The 20,155-nt window shown below is 35.0% G+C and overlaps 1 protein-coding gene across 1 annotated transcript in view; it reads left to right on the forward strand.

Annotated features, from left to right (window-relative positions):
• Positions 1-18,397, forward strand: part of DCTN4 (dynactin subunit 4) — a 32,330-nt gene extending 13,933 nt beyond the window's left edge. Inside the window, exons 7-13 of the mRNA XM_081286909.1 lie at positions 364-476; positions 778-887; positions 5,577-5,650; positions 8,661-8,715; positions 9,832-9,939; positions 11,658-11,755; positions 15,779-18,397. Coding sequence (XP_081143035.1) covers positions 364-476; positions 778-887; positions 5,577-5,650; positions 8,661-8,715; positions 9,832-9,939; positions 11,658-11,755; positions 15,779-15,992 — 772 coding nt within the window. The 3' untranslated portion in view covers positions 15,993-18,397. The remainder of the gene's footprint in view (positions 1-363; positions 477-777; positions 888-5,576; positions 5,651-8,660; positions 8,716-9,831; positions 9,940-11,657; positions 11,756-15,778) is intronic.
• Positions 18,398-20,155: the final 1,758 nt, after the last annotated feature.

Here is a 20,155-nt window from a genome sequence, read left to right on the forward strand (position 1 = left end):
ATGTCAATGGGGAAAGAGATTTTCATACTTAGAAAAACAAAACAAAACAAAACCAGATGTGGTGGCACAGGCCTGTAATTCCAGCGGCTCTAGAGGCTGAGGTAGGTGGATCATGAGTTTAAAGCCAGTCTCAGCAATTTGGTAAGGCCATAAGCAATTCAGCAAAATGCTGTATCTAAATAAAATATAAAAAGGGCTGGAGATGTGGCTCGATGATTAAGCACCCTGGATTCAATTCCCAGTACCAAAAAAAGAAAAGATCAAAACTAATGAATATTCTACAGTAGAAGAATATGTCAAATATTGATACAACTTGGAGGATGATCATATGGATCCTTGGGAAATTAATCTCTTATCTTTTAGCCTTAAAGAAGGAGAGGACCAGAAAGAGATAAAGATTGAGCCAGCTCAAGCCGTGGATGAAGTAGAACCTTTACCTGAAGACTATTACACAAGACCAGTAAATTTAACAGAGGGTAATTTTACACTGTTTCTATTATACACATACTTACTTTTTGTTATTTATATGCCTGGTGATTGAGATGTTTAACGGACTAGTTGTTAGTGGTAAAATTATACATAGAAAATAAAATAGATGTAATCATTTGAAGAACTATAAAATGTCAATCAAGTTTCTGAATTGTAGTTTTTTGAACGACACTATCTATAATGGTAGTATTGCTCCATGTAACTACTGACTACATAAGTCAGATTTTGAAAGTCACTAAACTAAACATTTTTAAAGTCACTAAACTTAGTTTCTGCCTTTCACGATAGTGACTACCCTTCAGCAGCGCCTCTTACAGCCTGACTTCCAACCAATTTGTGCTTCACAACTCTATCCTCGTCACAAACATCTTCTGATCAAACGGTCCCTGCGCTGCCGAGTAAGTATTCTTTTCTGTAGAGTTGGCATTTGTACAAGAGAAAAGCAGAAATAAATAGAATTGGTATCTGACCAATGTGGTAAATACAGAAAACAGAATATATGAGGAACCCAGTCATTATTTCAGTTGATCTGCTTTCAATATAAACTCAAACCTCACAATCCTATGGAGGTAGATACTGTTGTTATCCTACTTTACAAATGTGGAATCTGAAATATCTGAAGGTTTAATGCACAGTGCTAATCCCTGAAAGAGTGTATAGCTTTTAGGTTGGTAGAGATGGGGGAAAACACTAATACAAAATAAAAAATTTAAAAGAGAGCAAAAAATAAGAAAAATGAGCAAAATTCAGGCTCTAGAAATCTATAGGACAAACAACATCTGAATCTGTACAGTCCAGCATGGTATCCACTAGTCACATATGGACTGAGCACTTGAAATATGATAGTGTAACTAAGACATTAAATCTTTTGCTCATTTAAATAACCACATATGGATACTGAGCTAATGTTACCAAATAATGCAGCTGTTGGTTAAGAGCAACCAAAAAAACTGCACAGACTTTATGTAGATCCTGATTTAAATTAAGAGGAAAAAAAGGGATCTTGAGAGGAAGGGAAAGAGGAAAAAATGAAAGAAAATGTATGAAATCTTTGGAGAAATTTAAACACTGACAGAGTTTTTGATGTTATTAAAGAATTGTTCTTTTTTAACCAGATGTGATGGTGCATATCTATGATTCAAGCTACTCAGGAGGCTAAGGCAGAAGGATCAAAGTTCAAGGCTAGCCTCAGTAACTTAGCAAGACCCTGTCTCAAAATTAAAATATAAATGGACTGGGGATGTCACTTAGTGGTAAAGTGTCCCTGGGTCAATCCCCAGTACCCCCCCAAAAAAAATTGTTGCTTTTTTTTGGTTTGGTTTGGTTTGTTTTAGAGACAATAATAGTATTGCTATTTTTAAAAATAACTTTATCTTTGGGAGATACTGAAATATTTATGGATCAAATGTCATGATGTCTGACATCACAAAGCAAAGCTATTAAGGATAAGGAGTAAGATGAAAGAATAGAAGCAGCAAGATTGGGTATCAAAGTAGTGATGGTTGAAGTTAGATGATAAGGACCTAAGAATTTGTGATACTGACTCTATTTTTGCATGTTCGAAAATTTCCACAATGAAGAACCCTTTTTTTAAAGAAAATAACAGGCAAAATAACCTATATATTGGTGGTTCAGTTAGAAAGCATGTAGTTAGATTAAAAACCAGATATTTTACTATTTACATTTAATACTAATAAACTGAATGCTTCCATTAAAAGATAAAGATTACCACACTAATAAAATGAACAAAATGAAACCACTCATCTTTATGCTGATTACAAGAAACACAAACATTGAGAATTCAGAAAAGTTGAAGTTACAGATATATGGAATAAGATATATTTTATAGACTTTTATAAAAGAATGATAATTTATTAAAAAAATATTTAGTTCACTAAGAAACTAAGAGACTACTTTTTTTTTTTTTTAGTTGTAGGTGGACACAATACCTTTGTTTTATTTATTTATATGTGGTGCTGAGGATCGAACCCAGGGCCTCACACATGTTAGGCGAGTGCTCTACCGCTGAGCCCCAGCCCCACCCAAGAGACTACATTTGTATGTACCAAATAAAATGAAACTCAAAATACATGAAGTAACGTTTGAGAAAATTACATAAATAGACATAAATAATCAGTAACTGAGACCAAACATAAATAATCATTAAGGAATATGGAATCTTTGGACAATTTTATAATCCTGACCAAATGAGCATATATAAAGCATTTACCTAATATCTGCAGAATATGTACATTGATTTTAAATAAACACAGAGCACTTATAAAAAAATGACTATATACTGGATTGTAAAGTAAGTCTCAACATTTTTCAGAAGATAAAATTGTTGAATTACATGATTTAATCATAATATAATTAAGTTAGACATCAGTAAGTCCTGTAGAACAAAGCTTAGAAATTTATAGGTATGTGTAGCTGTGTGTAGAGATACAGATGTAGGTAGGGGTATGTGTGTATATTAAAAAAGTTAAAAGATCCCTTTCTTAGCATCCATTTCAAGAAGTTACAATAGCAAAGTAAATCTAAAGGAACCAGAAAGATGAGCAGGTACTATATTAATGAGTTAAGAAAACAATATAAAATGCAAACAAGAAACAAAATCAAAAGTCACTTCCTTAAAAAAGAGTAAAAATAATAGTAAATTAAATTAATAGATATTGTCAGTTATGTATTATAGCATTAATATACTAATATCTACCAAATGTAAATAAGCAGTTAACCTTTTGTCCTATCAGCCTTACTTCTAGTATTCTACCATGCACTTCCATAAGAATCAACCAAAATAAGCAGAGTTACAGTATATACACCCAATGTATGCTATAAATTTATTAAAAATAATGTATTAATATGAGACATATTTTAAGTAGAGAAAGGGTACATGGAAGATACATGGCTTTATATAAGAAGGGAGAAAAACTAAAGATATGTACAAACATGAAAAAAGAAAACTTTGTATATTATATGTATACATTTTATGTGTATATATACATATATATACATATGTGTGTATACACATATACATATACATACTTATATGTATGTGTATATACACACACATATGTAGATATATATGTAATACCCTATCAGAACAGAATAGAAAAAGTAGAAACAGAACTATGCATGTGAGAAAATTTGATATTTATAAAATATGGTGTTGCAGGTCATTGGGAAAAAGAATAAGATGATTAAATTTTGTCAAGTTAAATGATTATATGAAAAAAAATTGAGTTCATACCTTGACATGAAAGTCAATTTCAGGAACATTTCAAGCAAATGTGAAGCATAAAACCTCTAAGAAGAAAATATAGGTAGGAGAGTGTTCCATAAATAAGACCAAATCGTCAAATATGTAAATTTCTGTAGAGTAATTTTTAAGTTAAAAATTTTTTATTATAGGGGCTGGGGTTGTGGCTCAGTGGTAGAGTGCTTGCCTCGCATGTGTGGGGCACTGGGTTCAATCCTCAACATCACATAAAAATAAATAAATAAAGATATTGTGTTAATCTACAACTAAAAAAATTATTTTTTTAAATTTTTTACTATAAAGTAAAAAGCTGTATATTCGATCACATTAAAAGTAAATTTATGCTCCCATCCCCAAAAAAACCTATTATACAAAAGGCCACAGACTGAGAAGAGTAATTTATAAAGTATTTAATTAACAAACAATTAGTACCCAGAATATATAATGAACTTTAGCAAATCAGCAAAGAAAAGATAGCCCAATATAAAAAATAACCAGTAGATAGTAACATATAAATCATAGCCAAGAAATCCTAATAGCCAGTAAACCTGAAAGATATTCAAACTTACACAGTAATTAGGGAAATGTACATTAAAACTACTGTAAGACACCACTTCATAATTATCTGATTATCAAAAGCTAGCAGTTTGGCAGTATCTATTAATAAATGCATACACTCATTGACCTGGTTTCAGGAAATTATCGTATAGATACGTGTATACATTGGAATGTAAATGAAGTATAAGAATACTCATTGCTGCTTTACCTGTATAGCAAAATAGTGGAAATATACTATATATCCATCAATTCATGTCTGGTTAAATAAATTAACAAAAATTGTTAGAGTGGGACTGAGAGGCTTTTCTTTGTATGCTGGAATGCAATTAATACCAAGCTAGATTAAGTGAAAAAAAGCAGAAGGCAAAAGAATGTATAAAATGTTCTTTTTTGTATTATTGTAAAGAAAGAAAGATCTTATATCTTTATGTGTATAGTCTTATGTAGATTTAGTTTGGCTCTGGAACAAGGAACAAGGGAGGACACAGGTAATGGGTAATCTTTACACTGGATACCTTTTTTGTACAGGTAAAAAAAAAAAAATTTAGACATCATTACCCTAGGTGCATGAATGACTGCACATATGGTGTCACTCCACAACATATAACCAGAGAAATGAAAAGTTGTGCTCCATTTTGTGTATAATGAATCGAATTACAATCTGCTGTCATGTATACCTAATTAGAATAAATCAATTTTTTTAAAAAATTGAACTAGTTTTATATAATTCCCTTTTTTTTAAGGAGATAGTAAAGAGTGCCCAAAAAAGACAACAAAAGTGGTAAATAATCATTATGGTATTTTGAAGCATGGGATTATACTACTGGAATTATGCTACTTGGATTTAAATTTTACTTTCCAACCTTATTGGCTCTGTGAGGTTGTACAGGTTATTTATGCTTCTTGTGTCCCATTTTAATCATCTGTAAAGTGGGAACATTATAGTACTTATACCCACATTATAAGTTTATGTGATGTTTAAATCCATTTAATCCAGTGAGCACATTTTTCAGCATATACAGTAAATACTACTTGCTATGTATGAGTGATTTCAGTAGTTTTTAAGTAGTATAAAGGTATAATAGTATTTGATAGTGTGATCACTTGTCTTTTATAATTTTCAGTTAGCAATAGAATACACTGTATTTCAAAACAGCCTTACAGCAGAATAAAAGAAAATTCTTACTAAATGCCATCCTTCTGAATTTATCAGCTCTGTGGATCAGCAAAGTATATTCTTGTTTTTCTCTGATATATTTCTTTATAGAAATGTGAACATAATTTGAGCAAGCCGGAATTTAATCCAACATCTATCAAATTCAAAATCCAACTGGTTGCTGTGTGAGTATTTGGGGTTGGTGTTAAGTACCTAAGTTTGGGGATAATACTTTCAAAAACTAAAAAATAATAAAGTATAACAAAGAGTATGCCTGAAGCAATGTTAATTTTGAGTGGAATAAAAGTGATTAAAGTAGTGTTAACTCACTGAGGCTTATCAGTAGAAGGAGATTTTGTAAATAAAAATCACCCATCAAATAAGAAAAATATTTTGAAAAATTATGAAAATATTGACTAAATGTAAAAAAATAAGCATTTCCTTCCAAGCAAGGAAAGAAACCACTAAGGAAACACCTTTGACATTGGCAAAATGAAACATGAGCTGTAAAAGATAAAATTAACAGACAGTAGAACAGGAAAGAGTATTTGGCACTCGTGACAAGTTAATAGCCCTGGTTTGTAGAATTTTCACCAATTCCAACATAAAAATAGAAGTAGTGAGATGGGTTGTAAGGGTAAAGGGTTTGAACAGGCAGCATGAGGAGAAATTCAAAATGGCCAGAAGATACATATGAAAAAATGCTAAGATTTAATTGGAAAGGATTTAAAAATAGCATCTAATGCTCATGAGAATGTAGGTAAATATTTATTCACATACATTATTGATAGGATTATGAATTGCTAGAATCTTTTTGGAGAATGGTCTGAGAATATCAAGACAAATTACAGACTTTTTAACCCAAAAGTGCTATCTCAGGAATCTATTCTGTAGAAACAAAAGTAATACATAAGGATTCATTTTACACAGATATATCCTAAAAAATGTATTGTAGCATATTTTTTTTAAGTTGATGCACAGTCTCTCTCTCTCTTTTTTTTTTTTTTTTTTTTTTTTTTGGTAACAGAGATTGAACTCAGAGGTACTTGACGACCAAGCCACATCCATACCCCTATTTTGTATTTTATTTACAGACAGGGTCTCACTGAATTGCTAGGTATCTTGGTTTTGCTGAGGCTGGCTCTGAACTCCAGATCCTCCTGCCTCAGCCTCCCAAGCTGCTGGGAATACAGGCATGCACTATTGCTGGCATATATTGTAGCATTTTAATGGTAAAAACTGGAAACAATTTTCAGTGTCAAACTGATTAGCCATCAGTGAGGAAATTACTTATTAAATTGAGGTACATTCCTACAATACATTATTATACAGCAATTTTTTAAAAAGCCATTGGACTGGATGCAGTGGCAAACACCTGTAATACCAACTACTTAGGAGGCTGAGGCAGGAGGATTCAACTTGGAGGCCAACCTTGGCAATTTAGCAAGACCCTGTCTCAAAATGAAAAACTGAGCTGGGGCCATAAGTCAGTGGTAGAGCACCCCTGGTTTCAGTCTGCAATACTACGAAAAAAGGTGGGGGCGACAAAAACATTGGGAAGTACTAAACTGGTGAGTTAGGAAGTTAGAAGAGTTAGGTGTGGGGTCTCTCACTCTATTTGTCTAAAGTTATTTCCCTCATCTCTGAAATAGGAGTAATGCCTCCCCATGAGGTTGTTGAAAAGAATTATATAAGCTATTTTATTTGCATGTCATGTAACTCTAACTTACCATTTTAAAATATGTTGTTTTAAAAATTAAAAAAAATACATATATATGTTCTTTTTCCTAATTACTCTTTATTTAATATATAACTGGTTAGGATTAAGAGAACTACAAAAATGGCACATGTAAATTCTAGGATTAACTACTTTCTTAATTAAGACTAATTTCATACAGAAACCCTGAATGGTCGACCATGTTTAGCATCACTTTCTTAAGCTTGCTTTGAGAAAAAGTGCTTTTTTTTTCCTTCTATCATCACAGTAGAATCACCTGGCAGTCTTAATACAGATTCCCTAGCTTACATACCTCAGACCAACTGAATCCAAACTCTTTTTAGGGAACCCTTGAAGTTCAGTTAAATTATTCAATTAATCCTGCTGTTTTCTATGACAAATATGTAGCTTGAATTTAAAATATCTTATTTCCTTGATTATAAGATGTGGGTTTTTTCACTTTTAGTGTTGCTGCAGGAGATTTTGTCTTATGTTAATATACATGCACAGCTAACATTTACACGTTTCATTGCAAACACTTTTTGTACATATTATTTAACTTTCCTTCACAAAAGATAAATGCCATTATTATCCTCATTTTATAAATGAAAATTTTGGTATCAAGAGATTGAACCCAGGGGCACTGAACCACAGCCCCAGCCCTTTTTATATTTTAAGACCAGGTCTCACTAAGTTGCTTATTTGGGACTTGCTAAATTGCTGAAGCTGACCTTGAACTCCTAATCCTCCTGCCTCAGCTTCCCATGCCACTGGGATTACAAGCATACGCAATATTCTTTTGTATTATTCAGAAAGGCAGCATAAAACATAGTGATTAAAAGCAAGGTCATTGGAATTAAACTGCCAGAGTTTGAATTCTGGAATTTACCATGCCCAGTTTCTTCAATTTATTCATTTATTTATTTGATAGTGGAGATAATCCCATCTCGTGCAGTTGCAGTGAAGATTGCATTAACCAGTATTTATAAAGTGCTTAGAACATGGCCTGGCATACAAGTGCTATTTAAGTATTTGGTAAGAATGTGTTTTTGTAGGAACTGCAGTGGCACAATTGGTTAGTGTGCAGTACTTGTAAGAATATGTTTTTATAGCCTCAAAACATATTAAATGAGATTTGGATTGTATAAGCAGTTGCCTTCTAGAACTATAAAAATGAAATAAGATCAAAAAATATATATCTAATGAGGAAAATATCAGTCATGAAACATATACAACATAGGCTATAAACTAGCTCTGTACATATAGACTCTGTAACTAAGATTTCAGAAAGCACTTGCTACCAGTTGGGTTTTCGTGTCTTATCTGTTACTGTGGTGATAAGATTCTTTAAAATTTTTTTCTCTTATATTTTCTATTTAACATAAGAAATTCTTTATTTATTTACTACCTTTTTAAAAAGTAATAATAATTTCAAGAGATTCCGGTGAACATTAATGCATTTTTCTATTCATCAATAGCAATTATATTCCAGAAGTGAGAATCATGTCAATTCCCAACCTTCGCTACATGAAGGTTAGTACCTTACTTATTAGCAGAAAGAATTGACTGATTATTGATGTGTGCATGTGTGTTTGCTGTTGGATACAGTGAGCAAGGTGTAGAAAAGGAGTCAGTTTGGAATAATAAAGAATGAGACTTTAAGTTGTTTTAAGCTGGGATTTAAGCAGCAACTTCGGAATGTATATAGGAGCAAGATGCGCATTCTGTAAAGATAGATTTGTAAGTGAGGGAAAGAAAGATGATGGTGGACCCCATAGGCATCTCTCACTCTTCCCAGCCTGGAGATGCTTCATGGTCTTACATGTGTCTAAACATCTGTACCAGGAATCAACTAAATTTCTTCTCTACTGTAGCCCTTTTCTTAAAGTCCTGGTGTATGCCCTTTTCCTCCACACTCCTCTCTCTCACACCTGTGTCTCTCTGTCTCCAGTGAATTATAATATATTCTGTAATATCTGTACAGCTCTTTCCTTTCATGCTGCTAATGAAAACATTTAAATGTAGTCTCTTCATTTGAAAAAGTATTTCGCTGATCTTGAGAATAGCAAACAGAGGTAAGTCACCATGGTTCAAGAAGCCTTAAAAGGGTCTTATCGTCTTGGTGTGTCATTTTTTTCTGTGTTAATACATCTTGCTAGGGCTGGGGTTGTGGCTCAGTGATAGAATGCTTGCCTGTCATGCATGAGGCACTGGGTTTGATCCTCAGCATCACATAAAAATAAATAAAGGTATAGTGTCCATCTACAACTAAAAAAATTTTTTTAAATACATTTTGCTAGCCTGTGGCTCCCATATTTTATTTATGAGGTCCTCCTCTTTTTAGTCTCTAAATGGCCATCTAGGTGGGATGAATATGGATAATACACATTCCTGAGAATTTCTGGAGCTAGTAACTGGAATCTTTCATTTCCTCAGTGAAGTAGCAGGTCCAGAGAACATAGCCTACTATATAGATAATAGAATGGAGATCACTTAACACAGAGAATGCAGTAATGTAGAGGTATAGGTAGGTCTCATTGCTTAGGAGAACTGGAATGATTTTGTGAAATTCTTGGTGTAGCAGCTAAGAAAGTGGACATAGGTGGCAGCAGTGGCACATGTCTGAGAGATGCTTTTCTCATCTTCCAGGAGAGCCAGGTCCTTCTGACTCTTACGAATCCTGTGGAAAACCTTACCCATGTGACTCTGTTTGAGTGTGAGGAGGGGGATCCTGATGATATCAATAGCACTGCTAAGGTAGGAATGTTTTGCCTCATCCTGACACACCCTAACTTTGTCTATGGGAGCCTCATTTGACCTGGCTTAAAAGACTCTGCACTGTCATTTCCACATCTAGTCAGCATCTTCTATTTCCACCTTCTAATTGTTTTTCTTTATCTCCAAACATATTGCCACTGCTCTGTTGGAAGCTCTCATGATTTCTGCCCTAATTTGTGATAGTACTTTCTACCTGACCTCACCATATTTCACATACCCTGCCTCTATTTCAGCCCATCATTTGTATTGCCACCAGGGTGATCTTTCTAAAATCCAACTGCACAGCATGCTGATCATTTATCATCTTTCTGGCTTTAGAATGAAGTCCAAATTCCTTGGCATAGCAGAAGAGCTCTATAATAACATCACTACTTTTCTTCCAGCCTGACCTTCCTCCAGATTCTCAAATTTAGCATTCTCTAGATATTACTACATTAATGATTGTGATCCAAGCAGATCCAGTGAGTTTATAAACTTACATACTGGGGAATGGCATATACTGTTCATTTTACATAGAATGCCTCCTTACATATGTCCCTAGGGTAGATGCCCTTTCAGCCTCAGTCTAATGCATACTCATTCTTCAAGACCCATATAAAATATCATCTTCTTTTAAAGGCTGGGATGTCTCTTCTAGATTTCATCTACTTAAATTGTGCATAGAACTTACTAAATATTAAGATGATGTTTTTGACTCTTTAAAAATTAGTGTAAGTTGAATGAATGAAATACATCCTCCTTATATTTTGCTACTCAGTGATTTTTCTAGTACTGGAAATTTGGGGACAAGAATTTTTCTTTAAAGATCACTTATTACTGATTTGTAATTCAGCATGATATTCAACAAAAATTGGTAAAAAGGATACCTATATCTTTAGCTGTTATTCAAATAATATTACTAAAGAATTTCTTTATCCCTTTTCTTCTGTTTTTAGTAATTTCCTTACTAGCATCACCTCCAGAGAGGCACTTAACTGTCCTTGCTTCATTTTTTTTTTTAATAATACTCATAGGACAGAGACAGAAGTGAGTGCCTGATACAGATACCCAGCTTGAAAATATATATGCCCTCACTCTCTGTTTCTCTATATACCATCCCTGCTACATTTATATCCATAATTAGAAATGTGGTTGGCATTGTTTATATTACACTCTGAGACAGCAAAGTTGAGGCCTAATTGCTACATATAGGTAAGTCTGAAGCCTGCATGACCATAATATACTCTGTCCCTTGTCAGAAAATGTTGTATTGAACTACTGTTTCTCTTTTATGTTTTTTTAAACTGTTGGCGATTTCAGATATACCAAAAAATAGTATAATAAACACCATGTACTAATGTATCCCCTTAGGAAATATTAAAATTAAAAATAATTAAAAGGAAAAAAAAAGAAATGAAACATTAAAGATATAACTAAAGCAATCAGTTCTCCCTGTTGATATCCCTGCTTCAGCTCCAGTGAAGAAGTAAGCAATCAATGTATCATTCCCATAGTTTCTTCATTCTTATTTATTGAAAATACACATATTCCTAAGTAGTGTTTTTAAACTTTGTGTAAGTAGTATATGCTATATAAGTCCTGAAACTTGCTGTTCACCTCTGAATGTCTAGAGCAGTATAATACTTGTCATGTTCTGTTGTATGAGTGTGCAACACCACATTGCTCCTTTCTGAAGCAGGTCTGTCTGTGTTCTCCAGGTGGTGGTGCCTCCCAAAGAGCTCATTTTAGCTGGCAAGGATGCAGCAGCAGAATATGATGAGTTGGCAGAACCCCAGGATTTTCAGGATGATCCTGAGTGAGTGATCTTTTTGTGACCCCCAGAACACAATTGGCTGATATAAGATGTCTATTTACATGCCTAAATTTTCTTATCTGAATATTGAAAATAACTTTTTTTCCTTTCCTGTTTATAAAAATAATCACTGTGTAAACTTTGGGAAATATATCTAAAATCATGAAAACAAAAATAAAATTACCCTACCATCCAAGATGAGCATCTTTTGTATTTTAGCGTTTATCCTTCCTAATATTTTTTCCATCTTTGGGATTATTCTGCGAACAATTTTTAGCTTTTCTTTTTGTTTGTTTGTTTCTTACCAGGGATTGGTCCCAGGAACATTTAACCACTGAGTCATCCCAGCCCTTTTTATTTTATTATTATTTTTTTTATTTTGAGACAGGGTTTCACTAAGTTACTAGGGCCTTGCTAAGTTGCTGAGGCTGGCCTTACCTCAGCTTCCCAAGTCACTAGGATTACAGGCATGTACCACCATGCCTAATCAGCCTTTGTTTTTTTACTTAAATATATTTTCTCACCTTAATAAAAATGTTTCATGTACATGTTTTTAAAATGATTTTGAGTAAGATAAGATATTATTCGATCCCTGTAGATTTATTATTGGATTTGTTCCTCACTCACAGCCCCTTAGAATAATTCATAGTTCCTATTCTCATCCTTAATAATTGAGAAGTAAAATAATAAACTTTTCCTTGGATAGGGAATTCATTAGTAGGATCCAGTCTAAAATCAGAAACTGCATCCATTTTTTGAGCAGAGAGAATTTAATACAAAGAATTGTTAACTTGGCTACTTAAGAGGTTAAAAAGATCTCTGATGCAGCAATTTTATGAAGCAGCCACCACCCTTAGTGCTAAGAGCAAACGGAAATAGTTAGAAATATTAAAATTCAAACTAGAAGAGAGGATTTAAAGGCTTCAAACTCTGAATTATAATGAGATGCAAACAATAATTACCATAATTTGGACAATACCCATTGTGTACATATATTGAAATACCACATTATACCTCATAAATATGTACTGTTTTATTACATGGTAATAAAAAAATATTTTTAAATTTTGCAACATAGAATAGATAGGATTTAATACCAGATCCCAGGTACAGAAAATATTTCTCATTTTGTAATTAAATTCGAAGACCCTTGTTACTCAAAGTGTGGTCTATGGAACAACATGGGTGTCTCCTGAGAGTTTATAAGAAATGTAGACTCAGGTCCCATTCCTGACCTACTGAATCGGAGTGTGCATTTTAACAAGATCCCAGGTGCCTTGTATGCACCATAAAACTGCAGATTTATTCATGTAAATTTGTAGCAGAGCTGGCACTTGTCTTTTGCAGTGATAGCACAAGAACACCAGTATGTAAAGAAAAGCATAACACTTATCTCTCTCCATTTACAAAATAGTGTCTCTGTAGCTAGTGAACTTGCCATAAAATCACAGCACACCAGCTTTCTTAAAAAAAAAAAAAAAAAAAAAAAAAGTGCTAATGCCACTGTAATTTTTAATTACTGTAATAAAATTAAGAGTTCAGAGATAGTAGTAGAATCTATTTTATACTAATCAAATTAAATTTTGCTTGCCAGTAAGTGAATCCTCCTGCACATTAAGTGGGTATTGAAAATTCAAGGTTAAATCTTTGAAAAAAGCTGAATAATAATCAAAAAATGTTTTAGAACAATGTTTGAAATGGAAATTCTAACTAACCTGATTTGATTGTGCATTGTATACATGTATCAGATTATTATACTGTTCCCAAATACGTAGAACTAAAATAACAATAAAATTCAGAATTATTAAAATTTAGAAACTTGAAAGAAGCACCTCATAGAGCTAAAATTCAGACCTAATGGAAAGTACAGGAAACAATATCTTATTGGCATCTCAGAGTGGCATGATAAAGCTAGTCAGAAAAGAATTGGAAATCTTACGTGAATACTGCCACTATCTGGGTAGAGCGATGCTTACAAGAACCACAAGCAAACAGGAAACTGAAATGGAGAAGCAAGACCCTTCTTCCTCTAAGCTTCTGTCTCCTTTAGAGTCCCCTGTTGACAGAACCTAATAGGGAGCCAGCCTACAAAGCGGAATCCTGTCGAAAAGCAAGGTAGAAAAAGCTGGGTTTGGAGCTGAAAAACAGTATCATGACAAACAGTCACAGGGAACATTTAAGGTTTTTTTTATAATAGAATGGTTCAAAAGCTCCCTCCTGGGGAGAAGAGAGAACATGGGATGGGTTGGAAAACTAAGTGAAGGCAAAGGTAAAGATTAGTACAGAGATAGTAAACTTCCATTAGCTTCAGAAGATACCAGGGCAGGTATTCTGTTTTGTTATGTGTGGTATTAAAGACTCCACCCCCAGAGGATCTCTTTAGCAGGTCTAGCTAGAGACCAGAAATCTGAATTTGTTTCGTTTTTTAAAAAACCTGCTAGATATCAGGGGTTGCCTGGAAATTAAAGACAATGAAGGCTTTTTCCCTTTTACTGATTTTTAACTTTTTTTTTTTTGCAAGGATTCCGTTAGTTATTGTAATACAAAATGTGTTGAGTTGATATAATTTAGAATGTATTCTCTGAAATCCTTGTTTTATGTGGGTCCTTCAGTTGGAGTAATTAGGTACAGACATTTGTTAAGCCAGGTGAATGTCTGAGAAGATCATCTGAGATACCAAATTCCAGTCTGAATACATAATAGATTGGTTTTAAAAAATACGTTTTATGTTGTTATACTTAACAGAACATTCAGATATATGGATATACTATATACTACTGTATAAATATGTAAGTTCTTATTCCAGTAACTTTTCTTAGAGTAACAGTAAATTGTTCTTTTAATTGCCTTTTTACTTTTTGAAGATAAGTTATTAAAGAACAAACTTCAGGTACAGGTGAAGGAAAACTGAAATGGGAACCCTAACCAAAGAGACTTTTCTGTTCTAAAAATTCCCAATTTGCACAGGTTTTATAGAAACACACTAATTGAAGGCATTGCCTTAAAGCTTTGTGTTATTAAAACTTCAGACATCAGCCTATGACTGATAGAAATATTATGTGCACGAAGGTGAATGTAAAGGTAAATGGATGTTTACACTCCATGATTATAAGAGAAAAATTGGCAGCAACCCCAGCATACCAGTTGTGATAAATTCATGATGGACTGCTATGCAACAATTGCATGAAATGTAGAAAATTTACGGACACCAATATGGAAAGGTGTTTAGTATAAACCAGAGACAGGGGCGGAGGGAGGGAGCAAGTTAGTCAGCTTTTTCATTGCTGTGACTAAAGGACCCAACCAGCACAATTATAAAGGAGGAAGAGTTAGGACTCAAAGTTTCAGAAGTCTTAGTCATAGAAGGCTGGCTCCATTACTCAGGGTTCAAGGTGAGGCTGAACCCCATGGCAGGAGAGGGTAGCAGAGGGAAGTAGCTCACATCACGGTGATCAGTAAGCAGAGAGAGAGATACTCCACTCTCCAGATGTAGATATATATCCCAAAGTCACGCCCTAATTCCCACCTCCAGCCACACCCTACCACTAAAGTTACCAGTTTTTAATCTCTATCAGGGGATTAATTCACTGATTGGGTTAAGACTTTTACAACCCAATCTTTTCTCCTCTGAACCTTCTTGCATTGTCTCACATGTGAGCTTTTGGGGGCACCTCAGATGCAAACCATAATATAGTATGTCCCATTTGTGTTGGTTAAAAAAGCAGAAAAGTATAAGCTCATGGGAAAATATCTGGTAGGTTAAGAAATAGTGTTTTGAGTTGTCTCTCTGTACTGAATAGAAGGAGAAGAACTTATTTTTTCCTACTTGAATGTTTCTTGACTGTATTTACTTTTGCAGTATTAAGAAAATAAAGAGATCAATATTTACTAGAGAAATTCTTCATTGTTGATAAATAAAATGGTAGTCTTATCAGGGATTCCCCATCGTGCCATAAAATGACTGTAAGTCATAGTGGTTTGGCTGACTTGTGACCTACCTAATACTCTACTTTTTTCTTTCCATAGCATTATAGCCTTCAGAAAGGCCAACAAAGTGGGTATTTTCATCAAAGTTACCCCCCAGCGCGAGGATGGTGAAGTGACCGTGTCCTTCAAGATGAAGCATGATTTTAAAAATCTGGCAGCCCCAATTCGCCCCATTGAAGAAAGTGACCAGAGCACAGAAGTCATCTGGCTCACCCAGCATGTGGAACTCAGCTTGGGCCCGCTTCTTCCTTAAAAGGTTACTTTGGTGGGCAGATTCCACCTAAGACAATGTCACCACAGACCTGTGTTAAAACATGGAAGCTCCTGCTTCATTAGGCTTTGTTTATCATGATGTACCCATGCACTACTCGGTCCTCTTCCCAAGAGTGGGAGCACAAGCCAGGCATCGGGAACACAGGGTAACTGCTGTTCCTCTTGCTGTCACCTCTATTGACACCAGTCAATCTGTGTTTCCCTCACTGAGCCCTGCACGTTGAATAACAGCAACATAGCTCCATCCCAGTAAAGGGGATGGCTGTTCCTCAGAATGGTGTTATATTTACCACCTGAGAAACTGACTATACTATCTCTTGATCTGATCTCACAAAGGATCATAATCCGACAGTTGAAACTTAACAGTGATATCCCAAAGGTGGACCTGCTATTAATGATCCAGCATTGGTCTCAATGTGCCAGCTGCTTTCTGCATTCCAGTATATATCATCTAGCCATCTAAAACTTACCCCTTTATTTGCCAACATGGCTCTCATTTTGTCATAGATTTCTGTTTGGCAAAAGAAAAAAAAATAGAATTGACATATTACCTTTAGTTTTGTGATGTTTGGAAAAACCTGTGAAATAAGGCACTCTCATTTACCCTCTTTCTAGATGAATATAGGACACTAATTTATCAGTTGCTTTTAATTTTTTTCCCAGAACAATATGAAGCTTTTCCTTTTAAGAATGTGAAAGAAGCAAGGAATTACATGTCATATCAAGAGGGTAGCAAATTCCATTTGTTTTAAGTTTTGCCCCAATACCTAGGAATGAATGCTGCCACGGGAGACAGTCTTTGTTCTTACCGCTCATCCTCTCTTTTCTTCTCTGCCTTTTTAATTCAATAAATTGTTCTGAGTATTTGGGACTTGAAAAACTCCGCAGGAAACCTGAGTGGACAAGTTCACTTTGAGACTGTAAAAAACATTTTAAAGGTTAGATTTTTAGTATGACCTGAAATAAAGTACTTTCCACTGATTTGAAGAAGAAATGAACTATTACAATGTCTTGAATCCAAAATTGGATATTAAGATGGGGGGCAAAAAACACCCCTCACTGAGTCTAAGCCTTTTGTCATATGGTGTATCAAATAAGACCATTTTGATTGTAAACCATAACATAATTCAGCAAGTAGCCCAGAGTGCTGGCCTAACAGCAGACCTGCTGTTTTCACCTGGGTCCTTGCTGGGTTGCTAACCTTAATTTCTGTGATGTTTTCTCAAATGAGACTTAATACAGTAAGTAGACCACCAGCTGCACCACATTTTCTCAAAAGTATTCTTGGTGTGTGGTCAACAGACTTTTGAGGAAAGAAAAAATTCCTACTTACCCTAGTTTTGTTTTTAATTTTCAGTCTTAAAAAAAAAATAAGATATATAATCTAGAATAGAGATACATAATACTTGTCAACTCTCCTTGAAAGACAAAGCTATTTGGGAAACTTTTGAAGGACACTAAATTGCACCCTCAAGGTCAATTTTATGAAGCAATATTCTCACAGCCCAATATATTGTGCTGCAACATAAGGGAAAAAATACTCATCTCTAATATTGTGATAATAACTAAAATTTAGCCTCTCGGGAATTGGGGCAGGGAGATGGGTATTATAAGTTTGCAGACTACAAAAAGAGCTTAATTTTTCGTGATCCCATAGAATGTCAAATTAATTTTTATTTCCCCACGTACTAGAGTCTGTTGTGAAACCACTGCTTCATATTTGCCAGTGGAGGAAATGGGCAACAAAGGAGAGAGTAGCTTCATATGTTTACACATTTGCATAGGCTGCTTGCAGTTTTATGTCATGCCTTTATGGCTTGTAGCTGGTATTTGTTCCCAAAAGTAATAATGTTGCAGTAATAGGTCTCCTCACTCCAGTATGATACTGAAACATAAAAACATTTTTGATCATAGAATTTTTTTCTTCTGAAGTCAAATTAACACAGAATAACAAGAGCCACTGGAGTAATGTTTCCTTGAGATGGGTTTTAGTGCAAGTTGATAATTCTGTGTGTTCATAGAGATGATTCAACACCTGCAGCTGGTTAGGAATTTCATCTGTTGCCTTTCTTACATTAGATCAGGTGCAAGGTTTTTAATGCTAGTGTGCACCACCACAGGAGAGTTAGACCTCGTCTGCACTGGAAACTAAAATTTTGGAAATATAAGGCTAAGTTAGTTTGGATTTGTGATTTGATTCACTCACCAAAGTTTTATTTGTTTCAAAGTACATGTTATAGGCATAATGAGCTAAGTGTCATGCATATTGTGAAGAAGCTTCCTTTTTGGTCCCTTTTGAGAATGAGAGGCACTCTTTGGTCTTCATGAAAGGTTACTGTTTTGCCTTATTGCTTAATGTAGTGAAATAAAGCAGACAAAGCTTGAGTGTATCTTTTGTTTCATTTCACAACTGGTTGGAAGTAGCATGGCTGAAACTGAGAAGATGGATGGTCCCTCCCCTTTATTTACATGAACTAAACTAAAACTTCATATAAGGGTAGTTCATTGTAGGTATTGCTTGAGCTACTTATACACATATTCTTATGACCATTATATAATTGTTGTTAGTTATCTGCCAGCTTTTATATCCTGGGTCATTGTTCACAACAATATCCTTTCAAATGTACAAAATGGTCCTGCTTACACAAGTAGACACTCATCCACTTTTTGTGCCCACATAACCCTTCCTGTTGCTACAATTGAGTTATTTCTGTTTCTCCTCTTAATACTCACCTCATCCTCTGAACTATTCAAGTATATCACATTAGCTTAAGCTTCCTTCCTTGTCTGTATCATTTCTGTTGGCATGACTCTCACATCTTAGAGAAGTGGACTTCGCACTCCTGCCACAAAGCCACCCATTGCTTTGCTCTCTTCATAGCAAAACAACTCTTACCTTCCTCCTGCCATCCTCACCCAAGCCCATTCCAGTTAGGCCCTCACTCCTACTGCTTCATCAAAACTTCCCCTGTCAAGGTCACCAGCAATCTCCACACTGTTAAATACAAAGGTCAGTTCTCAGTACTTAATTAGGTAATCTATCTGTGGCATCCAGCAGTTGATCTCTCTCTTCTTCAAAGACTATATTTGCTTCCAGAACACAACACTGGTTTTCTTCTGCCTGACTGGGAACTTGTCTCTCATATCCTTTGCTAGTTCCCTCCTATCTTCCCAGCCTTGCAGTCCAGGTCTCCTTTCTTAACACTTCTTTCTGTGCTTTTTAGTGGTATCACCTCATTTCCAGGCCATCTCCCATATTCAAGTACCACTTCTACAATATTCTCTGAAAGTCCAGAACCATGGTCTGGATTTCTCACCAAATCTGTTCTCCAGGGGTTCCTAAGTTAAATGGCAACTGTATTTTTCAGTTACAGTAAAATAAATAAATAATAATCCCTTGCTTCTTACATGCCATATCCAGTAAGTCAGTAAATTGTGCCAGCTGTCCTCACACCCTGACCACTTGGCACCATCTCCAACATTATTATCCTATCAAGTCACCATCATCTATATACACCCCTAGAATGTTTTTCCAGTGGCATAGAAATCTCCCTGGTCCCTCCACCTACCTTAGTCCACTTCCAACACGAGGCAGAGTGACTAAGTCATTTCTCTGCTTAAAATCCATGAAAGTCATCTTAGCTCACTCAACAACAGTAAACTATAAAATTCCTATGGTGGCATATAAGGTCCTATATGACCTGAAATATTCTCCAACCTCTTCCCAAAATCTATCTCCTATTCCTCCTTGTGCGCATGCCACCCCAGTCTCCCCAGGCAGGCACTCAGGGCCTTTGCACTGGCTACCTCTGCTGTCATAGATACACATAGCACCCTCCCTCACCACAAGGTCTTTGCTCAAATGTTGCCTTCACGTGGCTTTCTCTGACATTGTTTCCTATCCCCCTTGGTTTCATGCCTGCCCCCCAAAGCATTAGTCGCCCTCCAACATAGTATACTCTGGTTTGTTTTCTGTCTTACCATTCTAAAACAGAAGCCCCATTAGGGCTGGTATTTTTGTTTTTCTTTATAACTGTTAATTTTACAAAACAGAATGATGACAAGTAGTGGGCACCCTCTCTTTTTTGAACAGATAAATACTATCCCTATGTAGCTGCTGTATCTGCTTTATTTATTTAGTAG

The sequence above is a fragment of the Spermophilus citellus genome (assembly GCF_964194105.1).
Source record: "Spermophilus citellus genome assembly, chromosome: 1".
Classification (NCBI taxonomy): Eukaryota; Metazoa; Chordata; class Mammalia; order Rodentia; family Sciuridae; genus Spermophilus; species Spermophilus citellus.